General features: G+C 36.4%; 1 protein-coding gene across 1 annotated transcript; it reads right to left on the reverse strand.

The window, feature by feature from the left end:
* Positions 1-2,080: 2,080 nt before the first annotated feature.
* On the reverse strand, positions 2,081-6,447 carry LOC146309936 (uncharacterized). Its single transcript, XM_084744584.1, has 4 exons — positions 6,322-6,447; positions 6,133-6,226; positions 4,226-4,555; positions 2,081-2,600 (listed from the first exon to the last, which is right to left on the reverse strand). Exons 1-4 carry the CDS (start codon positions 6,361-6,363, stop codon positions 2,227-2,229), a joined length of 840 nt encoding a protein of 279 aa, XP_084600710.1. The 5' UTR covers positions 6,364-6,447; the 3' UTR covers positions 2,081-2,226.
* Between the last annotated feature and the right edge of the window lie 7,573 nt (positions 6,448-14,020).

The following is a 14,020-nucleotide window of genomic DNA, read 5'->3' on the forward strand; positions in this document are numbered from 1 at the left end:
AATTGAAAACTGTGTGTGCTCTCTTAAGTCAATATATGTCTCAAAGTAATATCCAACGCTTATAAGTCACATATATACCTTGTGGATTTTTGCGGTTGATGTTTTCCATTTCTAAGAAAACTTTCAAGTTCATCAAATGTAATAATTTCAAGTTTTGCTTTATTTTAAAACTTAGAAGCTTTGAAGACTGCTTTGAGACATACGGTGTCAAAACAAGAACACAGAGTTTGCAGTTCAACAAATGTAAGAATTTAAAGTTTCTTAGTAGTAGATCTGAATAGTAATGTTAAATTTGACAAACCTAAGAGTTGAGCAAACCAAAGTACACGAGAATGCCTGAGTAGGAAGCTGACACAACAAATTAGCCCTCAGTTATTTAAAAAATGCTTTGCAGCTGGTTTCTCTACTTTTTCCAACTTTTTTTTAAATACTGCTTCATGACATACTCTCACAAAGTTTAGAAAAATGAAATGTATAACATTTCACACTTTTATTTAGAATAATTACAAAGCAGATACAAAACAAAATAAATTCCATAATACACAATATCCACTACATGTAGGCAGGATTTGCACAATCAGTAACTTCTCATTCAGATTAGTGTTCCTTAAAGTCACACTGAACTGAATGTAAATGAATTAATAGAGACTGTTGTTAAATGTGGGGATTTCATGGCATATTTTGCCTTTTGTGTGCATAATCTGTTCATTATGACTCCTTTATTGTAGTTTTTCTATTTTTTGTCAAATTGCCCTTCAAGTAACTGCTAAACCATTCACATGAATCATATCTGCATTTAGGTTCCTTGCCAATTTTTTTTCTCTCCTCTCTTTCAGTGTTCATGTATTTGCAAATTATTCAGAACACTGAATAGAGCTCTCCTGTACAGCATTTCCAATACACAAGACTTGTATAAAAGCGGTCCTCCTCATGCATTATTCTTGCATGTGAAGACTGCCTCCTGCTGGCCGTCAGGAAGAAGTTTTTTTTAAGTAATGTCTTGGTCACAGTGAGCATAACTATAAAACAGAACTGAAATTTGATGAAATAACAAACTTATTTACAGAGGTGCGGAAATGTGTAAAAGAAAAGGAAAGCTGTACGGAGTAATCAGTCAGAGAAAGTCCTTTGACACAGTTCTCTGTCTGCTCAAAACTCACAGCCATTGAAATCAGTGAATCTGTGAGGTTTGGTAGAAAAAAAATGATGTAGATCTGATTAATTATGTGCTGCCATCAATTGGGGAAGCTCTGGCAGATCTGTGCAATGGGTGCTGAAACACATTTGCAGATTTTGTTACTCAAATCAAACAAGAAATTGTATTACTTCATGCTCTCCAGTTTAAAATTGACTAATTAGTGAAATTTTCTTTTGTTTGTTTTTTTGTAGCACGAAAGCTTCCAGATCAGACAGTTGAAATTATAGAGCATATCAAACAGTCCCACCAGGCTTTCACAGGTTTCTTTTTTTTTTTTTTTTTTTTAACTGTGATGCATTTTGCAATATTTTGGGGTGGTATGTTTTGCAATTAAATTGTGTGACAAGTGAAAATTGCAAAAAAAAAAGTGTGATTTATTTATTTACATTTGTACAATTTAGTAAAAGCAAAGCTAGTGTGTTCCAGTGAGAGTAAACCCACACTCTGTTCTAACAGTTCTAAATAATCTTACCAAAGGTAAGGTTACATATTGATTGTAGAACCGTTGTCAGTTTTAGGATTATGAAAATTCTAACAAAATCTGCATTATTTGTAAATGAAGAAGTGCGCCTGAAGAGCTTGGAGCTCAAAGTCAGACAAAACAGCAAGCACTAAATCAGAAAATATAAAAGTGCACAAGTCACAATGATAATGCTTGTGCTCTTTTCAGTACAAGTGACAAAATATGAAAATAAAAACACATAATAATAATAGTAAAGAATAAAACTTTGAGTTGGTTCATTGAGGTGTACATGTACTTTTGCACAGGGAACTGCTATGATTGGTGGAACGCAAGGGAAGATACAATGATTGGCCAAATTTGTGGAAAAGTCGTGGTGATTGGACAAAATTGCAAACTTGTGCAGAATAATTGGTTTGAATTTCCTGTGATCCTGGATGGACTGATTAAAAAAACAGCATGTATTAGGATAATTCAACATAAAGTCTAATCATTTTCATTTCAACTTTTCCAACTTTTCTATCTGTGAACAAACCCGAAACTGAAAACTTGAATTTGTTTGTTTCCTTTACAACATAAATTTCACCATCATGATTTCCACCACTGTACTGATCCACTGCAGGGTGAGCATGTTTCCTGATGATGATGGTGGTGTTTGCAGTTCTGCAGGCAGTGGGAGATCATGACCGTGGAGATACTTCCCGGCAGAAGGTATCCACAGTGAGCATTTATAAGGCAGGCTCCCGTTCCCTTTCTGTACCCCTATTTTGCTCATGACGTTGTACCGTCCGTATCGGTCCTCCTCCTCCTCCTGCCTGCTGGCAGAGTCCGTTAAGTTAACATCTCCCTGGTACCAGTGGATGTTGCCTCTGGGGTAAACTCCACTAAACCAGCAACTGGCATGAGACTTGCTGATGGAGGAGTTAGAGCTTCCAGAACAGTCTGGAAAGATCAAGAACTGTTAGAGAGCACGCAACAAAAAACAAAAAAATGAAAAAAATCTTGTCTGACTTGTGTTTCATTGAGTGCAGCTCAAAGACAAGATATTTAATGTTTCAAATGATAAACTTTTTTTAGTAAATAGACACTTATTCAGAATTTGATGCCTGCAACACCTTTCAATAAAGTAGAGAGAGAGCAACCAAAGACTAGGAAGGTTGTGGAATTCTCAAAAAACACCTGTGTGAAAGAATCAACAGGTAAATGGTTTAATAAAGGGGCGAATCCGGAGAAATCAGTAAATATACTTTTGTTGCTGCATCTACAAATGCAAGTTAAGACTCCACCATGCAAAGAGAAAGACGTAATTCAACAACATCCAGAAATGTTGCAGACTTCTCTGGAGCCTGAACTCATCTGACATGGACTGATGCAAAGTGGAAAAGTGGTTTGTGGTCTGACGGGTCCATGTTTCAAATTGTATTTATAAAACAAGAGGAAAAGGACCAACCACACAGCTCAGCATCTGTGATGATGTTTATGTTTATTTTATTTAAGAAGAATGAATTAATGTGATCACTTAAGTTATGCGAAGGTGCCAGATTTAGGCTAATTTTAATCTGCAGTCTCTGGCAGATTGATGGTATATGTATATGTATATGTATATGTATATGTATATGTATATGTATATGTTTATGTGATGGTGCACATGAAAACATAGGCTGCCATCCAGGCAACGTTTTTTTCAGGGACGTCTCTGCTTATTTCATCAAGACAATGCCAAGACACATTCTGCACGTTACAGCACGCTTCATAGTAGAAGATTGCAGATGCGTGGTGCATTATGAAGCACAAAATATGATAACAGAGACCCCGGACTGTTGAGCACCAGAGGTTGTATATCAAGCGTGAATGGGAAAGAATTTCACTTTATATACATAAACAATTAGTATAACCTGACACATCAGATGGTTTGTTACACAGAACCATCTTGGAAGTTGGCCTAAGAAACTGTTGGAACAGGGAAGGCACTTGAAAGGAGATTGGATGAACCATCTGTCTATCAAGTCTAACATGGACTAACTTCAGCTAATTTCATCAAACTCTTTCTGAAGCTGGTCGGGAGAACAGTGAAAACAACTTTTTCATAGAGAAAAACCTTCAGTGCCGTTCTTTGCTCTTTTTTCAGTTCCTTTATTTGTTCAAGACGAGCCACTTCTGTGGAAGCTTCTCACTGTCGTCACACCTAAAACTACACCTGTAGCTGCCAGTAGTCCCTCCGTGGACACTGAGTGGCGCAGACACAAACGGATAGCTTGAAACCTGCCAAGATGGATTCTCATGGGATCTTGCAAATCCAGCTGCCTTGCACAGTAACAACTAGTGTCCTCAGTTCCCGAACACTTACCGAGTGTTGCTAAAAAAAAGGTGATGAAAACATGTCCCACCTCCCAACTTTTTTGGAACATGTTGCAAGCATGAAATTCTGAATGTTCATCAGTTTAACGTTAAATGCTTTGTCTTTGTATTGTATTTAATTGAATATAGGTCAAAAAGTACTGCAAATCATTGAATTGTGTTTTTATTTACATTTTACACAATGTCCAATGTTGGTAAAATTAACTCACCTTGTATCGTAACAACAGTTTTGGCAGATTTTACTCCCTGTTTGGAGCGGAGTTTACAGCTGTAGTTTCCCTGGTTGACCGGCATCACATTGAGGAGAGTCAGAGTGAGTCTTTGGTTGGGGGTCTTGGTGCTTTCACACACAACTTCAGGGTCAGTTCGGCTGACTTCATATTGACACATAGATTTACTTGTGGTTTGATTTGTAGCCATCCATTCAAAAAACATAATGTCCACCTGGTTTGATGAGATGACTTCACATGTAAGAGACACGTTTTCTCCACAGCGTAGCATCACCTGGGGATCTGTCTGTAGCTCCAGACCTCCACTGACTGAATAATCAGAGAGAGGGACGATTAGGTTAAACAACATCACATGGTCTGATGACTGACTCCTGCAAAATGACATTATTTATCTACGTAGGGCTCATTTTATGGTCATCACGCTAATGCCAATACTTAGCCTTTTCTTTTTCAAATAGCTACATCATGGTTGCCATAAAGACTAGTTTAAAATTATTATAATTATTCTGTGAAAGCAGTCTGAGGATATTCATTTACTGAGTTACAGGTGATTAAGGTTTGGTGCTGCTGTTAGACTGTGGTTGAGTAAAAACAGTTTTAGGATAATCTTCAAGTAATAGACATGATTGGTCACATCTTATTTTACAGCTCACTAATCAGATGTAACCAGTCATACATTACATGAAATTAGACAGAAGTAGAAATAATATGTTCTTTATTATTTGGGGACACATAACCACAGAACTGTACTATAAACTAAAGTAGATCATCTCCCACTATTAGACCCTTATTGGATTTTATTCCAGCATAATTAATGACACTTTACAACATAACCGTACTCTAAATAGTACATTTTAGTTTACAGTACAGTTCTGTTGCAAACTGTCCCTACTTACCCTCTGATAATGTCTAATAATTTCTGTTTCACAATATTGACCTGCTCACTGCATATTATCCAGCTCATTGCATGGTTACTTACCAAAAATATCAATTAATATCCACAAAATATTAAGAGTGTATGATCATAGCAATGGTCTGCCTTACAGAAATAACAGACCTTAGAATGCTTTAAGTGACCAATCAGAAATGTGTTCTTAACAAAGCCATGTAATAATGTCTAATAAAGAACATTATTATTATTTCTAGTCTTCGTCTAATTTGATACTAAGTGTGACTTTTTACATCTTATTAGCGTACTGTAAAATAAAGACTAATTTAATGTAGACATTTAGATAAGCAGATTGATACTACACTGTCTGTATGATATGACTATAGCCAGCAGACAATTAGTTTAGCTTAGCACAAAAAATGGAAAAAGGGGGAAACAGTTAGTTTACCTCTGTTCAAATGTAACAAAATCCACCTACCAGATCCTTTAAAGCTCACAACTTGACACAAGATATTTTGTTTGATTTGTTTGATATGTGTTGGACCATCATCAGTCAGATGCTAGCTGCAGGGTAAGTTACACTTAATACAATTAAAGTTGTGTAACTCTCAGCTAGAAAGCCAGTTCATATTTTTTAGAATAGGAGTATTAGGACCATGCATAAGGAGAATACAATTTTAAGACTGAAAAATAAAGATCTAAGTTGAAATGGTATTTCAGCTTCTTCACATTGACTGAATTTGTCTCATCTCATTTTCTCCCTTACTTCCAGCTCTTGTGTAGATGAGAGATTAGAAACCACGTGAAAAAACAGTGATTTACTGTACATTTTTTCTCTTAAAGAGCTACAGTACAGCTTGTCTTTTTCTTAAATCATAAAAAATGCGCAACAATTATGCAATGATCAGCACATATTTTGTGAAATGCTCTATATGTGCTGTAACCTTTAAATCAGTTTGTTCTGATTGTCTTTTCATGCACAAAATAAAAGCCTCACCGGCAATGCTGACTGCTGAAGTGAGCCAGATGATGGAAACCCAGTCGTAAACATGCCGTGTCCTCACACTAGAGTAGAAACTCATCACTTTGATCTGTATGAAAATCAATATTTATCCCATTAGATGAATGATAAAAGCCAAACACAGAGAGCGACTACATAAAGTAAAACAGGTATGTCTGCACTCACCATGGTGCTCTCCTGAACACACAGCTGAGAAACGTCTTTCATCCAGTGTAGACGGTGCTAAAGTTTGGACCTGCTTCATTTACCGTGTTGGAGCTCAAAAGGAGGAGGAAGAACATTCACTGAGTCAGCCTCGGAGTTTCAAAAGTGACTTCAGCTCAGGCTGTATCAGGTTTTCTCTTGAACATGAGCAAACATGTCCTGGAATGAATGACTGAGAGACAGGAGGAACAGTGAAGGTTTCGTTTGCTGCTTTAAACCACAAAGAGAAGAAAATAACCAAGTGATTATTTTCATACTAACAACACATGCAGATTTTTCTTAACTAATTGGCTTTTCTTCCCTGGTTTATTTAAGATCTTTTTTCAAGCCTATACTTAATTCTGACTGAAAACAGCACTATTCTATTGTATTATTTTCAGCCTTAAAAAGTCTTATAACATTTATTTGAGAAAGTTTTTATTATTTGCATTTTTAACATTTCATAAATGACTTGTGTTTGACTTTTGTGACTTTTGATTCACTTTCCTCCAAAGAGCAAGGCCACACGAATATATTTGAAAGGTTTTCGAGGGCATTGCAGTTGTTTCCAACAGACTTTGACCCTTTGCCCCTGACATGAGCAGTGTTTGCGCCTCCTTTGGTAGATTCAAGTTCAGTTTGGCAGTTTCCAGTGATGGAAATGGGAGGATTGTAATTTCTTCTGAAAGGGTAATTTTAGTGTTCAAGATGCCTTGAGCTGGTCAGGGCTTTCTGGGGCTTTTGGACTACTACATTTCTGATTTCTCACAGAATAACTGTCAACAGCCTTTAATGCACCACATTAGCTGTGACCAGCCGCTCTATAGGTCACTCCATCGCTCTGTTGGTCAGTCAGTCAGTGGCAGTGCGAGTGATCTGTAACAAAATGATGCATAACTTTTTAAATGGATTCATGTAACATGACCAAACTTATGACCTTTTTATTGTAGACTCGTGTGGGAGGTATCATTGCACTCAGCAGAGTTCCTTTAGCATTATTTTCTCACCCCCCACCCCCTACACTTCAGCCACACCCCCTTTCATAACTCATTAGTGACTTCCATGGTAGACTCCTGTTGGTGACATCATTAGTCTCAGCAGAGAGCTTCTATTTCAATGGTGGCAGTTAGTCCCACCCACAAACTGTAACCACGCCCACTGAAGCTGGAGATTCACTTGCTTTTAAGTAAGCGCATATACATCATGGCTGCCTTGTGTAGCCTGCATCCATTTGTAGCAACGGTTCTGCACCTCCTCAGAAATTAGTGCTATACGTACTTGAACGCACACACACGTGGTTAAAAAGCATGTCCAGTCTAACTGTTTGTTTTAGGCACTTGTGGGAGTCATGGCAGTTTCTCAACTCATGAAGTGTTTGTCATTGACATTGTGGAGCAATCCCTCGACGCGCCGGAGTTCCTTTCTCATGTGTGAAGGTTAGCCTATTCTTAACCCCTTTCATAACTCATGAATCATTTGTTGTAGAGGCTTGTGGCAGGCGCCTTTCGACTTGACAGAGACTTCCTTTTTCTAGAGGAGTGACTTAATCCTACTCCTTAAACTGTGGCCTTGGAGGTAAGTGGTTGTGTGTGTGTCAGTGCATTTGAATACATGCACTTATGTATGTTGTAATAACTCATTCCAATTATAGCAAATTCACAGTAAAACTTCTCACTCTGATTCACTCCAAACCACTTATTTTTGGAGGGAGACGCCAAAAGGCATGACCTTCCTTCAGGGCAGTGCAGAGAAAATTGAGTTTCAGATTGACATAATAGCAGGTTTTACAAAGGAGCAAAATACCATTTGAATTTGTTGGATTAATTCTTTCCAAACTAAATTGCTGTTATACAGGGATCAGCAGTTGTGTATTCAAGAATAGGTTTTGCCGGGTCCTAACTTTTTCTTCAGGGAGCAGACAGTGAAATGGTAATATTTTTCAATGTCACAGCTTGACCTGAAATGGCTGTAAGGGGAAAAGAAGAAAAGTGTTGGCTGTTATTACATTAAAATAATAACAGAATAACAGGAGCATTTCCAAAGTTCTTTTGCCGTCCCGCTGACAGCAAATCAGTTTTTCCTCGTAAATAATTTATACAAAACATTTTACGTCTCCCTGTGAATCATAGCAACAACTGCACTCAAGTTATATTGATTCACTTTCATCCTCTACATTTTAAAACCACAGACATGTCCCACCCACACTCTCCAGTTTCACAATAAACAACTAGCTTCTGTCTGTGGAGACAAAGGGCTGGATTATAAAGATCAAAATAAGTAATCTGCTTGTATGAGCCAGAAACTGGTGGCTGGTAAAAGTACCTGTCCTGACATCTCCAAATACCACAGTGATCCTGTATGAACAAGCGAACAGTAAAGTTACTCTTCCTCACAATGAGGACAGCATGTATTATCAGCTTCTATTGGTGAGGAAGCTTGTTTAAATCAGAAGTTTATATGTATACAACTAAGACATCATTTACACCTAAAATGTGATCTGTATCTGGATACATTCTAGACACACATCCAATCTGATCTTTGCATTTACACCTGGTATTAATAAGCAATGTTCTTATCTTGATTTCTGCTGACATAACGATTGGATCTTGATTGGAAAAATGGCGTGCCACTGGTTGAGGAAAGCAACAGTTAGCATTTTTGAATCCTTTTTATTGCAGTAATTTCATGACAAACACAAACTGTCCAGTGTAACCGGTAAACGCAATTTTTTTTTTAAAATACCCAGTGATAAAAATGGAAAGAAATTAGTTAAACTTGAATCTTTGAGTTTTAGAAGCCCCAGAAGGTTTGCATTTCAAAAATAATTTAATATTTTATTTGTAACCATTTAGGCGTTATTGGACTTGGTAGAGAGTTCCTTTTTCCACAGGTGTCAAGTCATGTCAACTTTATTTATATAGCACATTTCATATGCCAAGCGTAAACTCAGTGTGCTTCAAGATACATCAGGCATGACAAACATAAAATAACATATAAGATAATAAAGTATTACATATATAAAACAAGCAGAACATGATAAAAATGAGATATTAACAATAACAATACTTATTCTTACAACAATGTAACCTAAGCTTGCAAAAAAATATGTTTTTAGTATGGTTTTAAAAAAGAACATTGTAGCAGACCGTAGTTCATGAGGAAAGGAATTTCAGATAGTAGGACCATAATGACTGAAAGCACCGTGACCTTCCTTCGGGGCCGTGCAGAGTTTCAGTGTACTTTGTTTACCAAAAACACCGTTTGAAGTTGATAGATTTCTTCTTTCCAAACTAAATCTCTGTTATCCAGGGATCAGCGATTGCATGTTCTTTTTGTGATGATTAATCGGTTTGATGAAAAAGGTGATTAAAGAATTCTCAAGATGGATGGAGATTAATTTCATTGTTGATTATTAATCGTTGCAGCTCTAAGTGTTTGTTGGTCGGTTGTTTCAGTTTGTCCAGCTGTTACTTCCTTCGTTGTGCACAATTCATTGATTGATTTAAAGAAAAAATGCTGGACTTTTCACCCAATGAAGATTTTTTTCAGTAGAGGCCATGATAATGAATTGGCAACTGTGTGTGCACTGTGCATGGTAGTATATCATTGTTTATTTAAAACTGTAATCCTACTAATAATCTCCATATTTACTGAAAGTATCTGTAATCCAATCACAACTTTTTTTTTTTTTTACTGTAATGGAATACAGTAACCTTTTATATGTATCCAGATTAAGTAATACTGCCCCAAGCCTGGTGGTAGCATTTGTAGTATTTGCTGCAGAGAGATAATAAAGATCCCTTTATAATTTAATATGATAAGAAGTGTCAATAACCACATATAAACCAAGAAATTATTTTCCATGTGTTCATTATATTGAGTCATTCTTTATTTTAATCATTGGACAAAATGGATCACCCTGTGTTAAGTAGCCCATGGTAGTATTAGGCTATTAGGTTGAAATTACTGTATTCTGATGTCTTTTTAGCAGTAGATTAGGTAAAAACACAATAGATTTACACACACAGATACTGAGACATTTGCAGGTAGAGGCAGGCACATATGCTGCCACATTATTTTATCAGTACCCTGAGGGGAAAATTGCTTTTGGTTGAAAAATTTTTTTGGCAAGATTCGACAACTACCATCTGGTTGAGGCAGGCAAGCAGGTGATAAAATAATACAGGCTCAAAAAGTACTGGCAAACAATACCCAGAAAGTACCGTCTGGTCTACACACACAGAGGCAGTAATTAGAGATGAGGAGCAGCTGGGCAAACAGGCGGCAGGTCAGGGCCGATTGGTGATGAGCCACAGGTGTGCGGGACAGGGGAGCGCATGGAGGACGCCTGGTGGACAGGTGAGGAACGACGAACAGAGACAGTAGCAGTCATGACAAAGACAGACAGAGATTGAAAGAGGTATGTGACGCACTGCTTTCTTTTTCTCTCTCAAGAATCAAAAAACAAACAGAAAGGTCACCAGGCTTTTTCAGATGTGTGTGTGTGTGTGTGTGTGTGTGTGTGTGTGTGTGTGTGTGTGTGTGAGAGAGAGAGAGTGCTGAAATGAGTTTGTTGGTGTTCACTGTTTATCTGTTGCTTTCAAGTCAAAGACATGAGGAGAAAACACTGATGGTTGAGTGATTATTGTTGAACTTTGAGGAAAAGTTGATATGTTAGGATCTTATGTGTGCAGAAGAACAGATGAGAATCATTTCATTGGTTTGCAACAATAATTGAAACAAATTAGTGTTTCCATTGTGCATGAAGGCTGAACAAATCACTTCACTTCTGAAGTCCACTTCATTTTATTTGAAAAAAAAAAAAAGTTCAAGGCTACTGTACATTTCTTTTTTCTCAACAAGTCTTGCAAACTTGTGCAGAACATTCTCTGCCTTCCCACTTGAATATGATATTGTATATACTGCAGTGCGGAGAGATTCCTTTAATCTTCTTTTAATATTTCCTCATCTCATCTTTGAGGTTGACGCTGTGTGATGGCAGAAAAACACAGGTTTAAAGAGTTTGGGTCAGTCCAGTCCAGTGTGCAGTGACTTTGAAGATTTTTCAAAGGGCATCTTCTTCATTAAACACTTGGGGACAGATGCTGCACAGCCTGAGAGCTAACTCTCCATCTTAACTGGATATAAGGCTCTAGCTTTTCTCACCACTATCCAATGTGAAAAATGTTGATTAGTGTTTCCCAAAGCCCAAGATGGCACCATACAATGTCTAATTTTTCCCACAACCCAAGGATATTCAATCTATTATCACAGAGGGATAAACAAACCAGAAAATATTCATATTTTAAGGTATTATTTGGAAGATTTATAGACTTAAATTACATCATCCCTTTCAGTTATCACCTGTGACCTGCTCAAAGTGTGTGGCGGTGGCTGTAGAGACCCTGCCCTCTGTCTGTATTGTCTTATTTTTGCACGGGACGTTTCGGCAGCCTAAAACATTGGTTTTTGACATCCTGATGCGTTTACGAACAGCTCAGACAGATCCTACAGAATCTACCTTTAAGAAGCTGGAGTCAGAGAATGTTTATTTTTTTTCTTAAAAAAATACTCAAACCTATTAAACGATTATCAAAATAGTTGGGGGCTAATTTAATATTTGATTAATCGTTGCAGCTCTGTGTGACAGATTTCTTAATTGAATGCATGTGTGGTTGCATGTTTGGATTCAGATCACAACTTAAGTTGTACTAGAAATGTTTCACACTGGCCATTTTGACAAGAAATAGTTAATATTGCAAAATAAGTACCTTAATTAGCATCATTGGTAACGCCTGTGTTTATCTACTATTTCATATCAATATTGTAGTGGAAAAAGGTCTGTTGTGTTCTGTCTTTAGCCTCACAAATGTTTTTAGATTTATACTTGAACTTAGTTGATTCATAAAAGATAAAATAAAAAAACTTGCTTAAGCAGGTTCTATAAGGAGCACATTTATAACTTGTGATCTATCTCAAATTAACTGCAAACCACAACAGAGAACTTTGATATTTTGTTGATTTTGGAGGCTCCTGAGGACAAAAGCATTAGTGTTCCCACTGTCAAAAATAAGATTATCTCATTAAAAATCTTCTTCTTTTTAACTGACTAATACCACTAATAGTAAGACTACTCGCTGTAACTTTGCCTGAAAAAATGTAAACAGGCTCGTTTAATCTGATTTCAAGACTCTGACCCAGTGGCAGCCATTAAGAATCATTATACAGAAACAGTCAATCTTCTCACTGATGTTCTCGTTTGCTAATGGAGCCTAGGTCATTAGAGGCATCAGTAATAAACTGAGAAGGTTTCAGACTCAGTTAACCCCGTAAAGCTGGTGCATGAAATAATTGCCAGATAATTCTAATATTCCGAAATTAGGGGTTTATTGGACCTTTTGACAATTTCTTTTTAAAAAGTTGCATATTATTGACATATCTATATTACTTGTATCATATTAGATACATCAGGCATTCATGAGAATTCATTGATCGCAATATATTTTTATTTTACAAACAAAAACAAGTATTTTTAATTGCTTTTGGAAAATCTGGCACATTTTAATTGGTTTGGTTCTTTTTCAAAATAGGAGCCTTTTTTCACATTTTGGTTGGCAAAAACACTTTTGTCAATGTAAACTGAACTGGTCAATATAAGATACAGTTAAAACTGATACAGTTATGTGAAAATTAGTTAAAATGGCAGTTATTAGCAAGTGCTCACTTGCTCGTAACCATTTGCAAAACACATTATGATTATGGTGATTATAATGAGAGCAGGCTGCATGAGTACAAAATGCATATAAATATCTAAATTTCCACTCAAAATTTAGCTTTAGATGAAATTTCAATCTTAAATAGTTTTTTTTTTTCGAGTGTATTTGTGATTGTAGAAGAAGAATAATGATTGAGGGATTCACAAATATATTAACTTATGTACTAGCTGTATTATATTTGATACACATTTTCAACATGATTTAACTATAAAATAGGTACAGAATATTATTTATTTATTTATTTATTTATATATTGAAATATTAGTTACAATATAATAATAATAATTCTGATGGTAACTTTTTCAAAATTAGCAAGGATCCTCCTGCCAAAAATGTGCCACTGTGTCACTATGTCAAGGCAGCCATGTTGGATTTTGCTGCCTGCAGTGCTCTGCTAATCCACCAGAGGGCAGAAGACATGTCTCAGATTACATGTGGCAGGATTTTCGGGAAGATATTTATTAAATCAAAGTTGTAGAGTCTAAGAAACTCATGTATCAAATATAACAAATGGCATTATAGGCTCCTTGTAGTAGCTTTAAAATTCATGGCGCCCACCTTATTATCATTGATTTACCTTTATATAATATAGCACAAATAAGAATTTCAGAAAAGCTAACTTTTTGGAAGATGAAAAGCCAAACATGTCACATGGGAGTGTATCACAATTAAGTCAACATACCTTTAATTGATAACTCCTGTAACACCGTTCATAATGCTAATGCAAAGTTCACTGCAGGCTTTGGGCGTATCTGTGTCCCAAACTGCAATTCCTCTAGATAAACAGGAAAACCACAAGTCTAGACTTAGAGACAAAATTTCCACATCAAAGTAAGGGTTATAAATAACTACTTATACATGAATTTCTGCATAAGACATAAGATCAGCATTGATTCAGACTGTTT

Source organism: Lutjanus erythropterus, chromosome 19 (genome assembly GCF_056507025.1).
Source record: "Lutjanus erythropterus isolate fLutEry1 chromosome 19, fLutEry1.hap2, whole genome shotgun sequence".
Classification (NCBI taxonomy): domain Eukaryota; kingdom Metazoa; phylum Chordata; class Actinopteri; order Lutjaniformes; family Lutjanidae; genus Lutjanus; species Lutjanus erythropterus.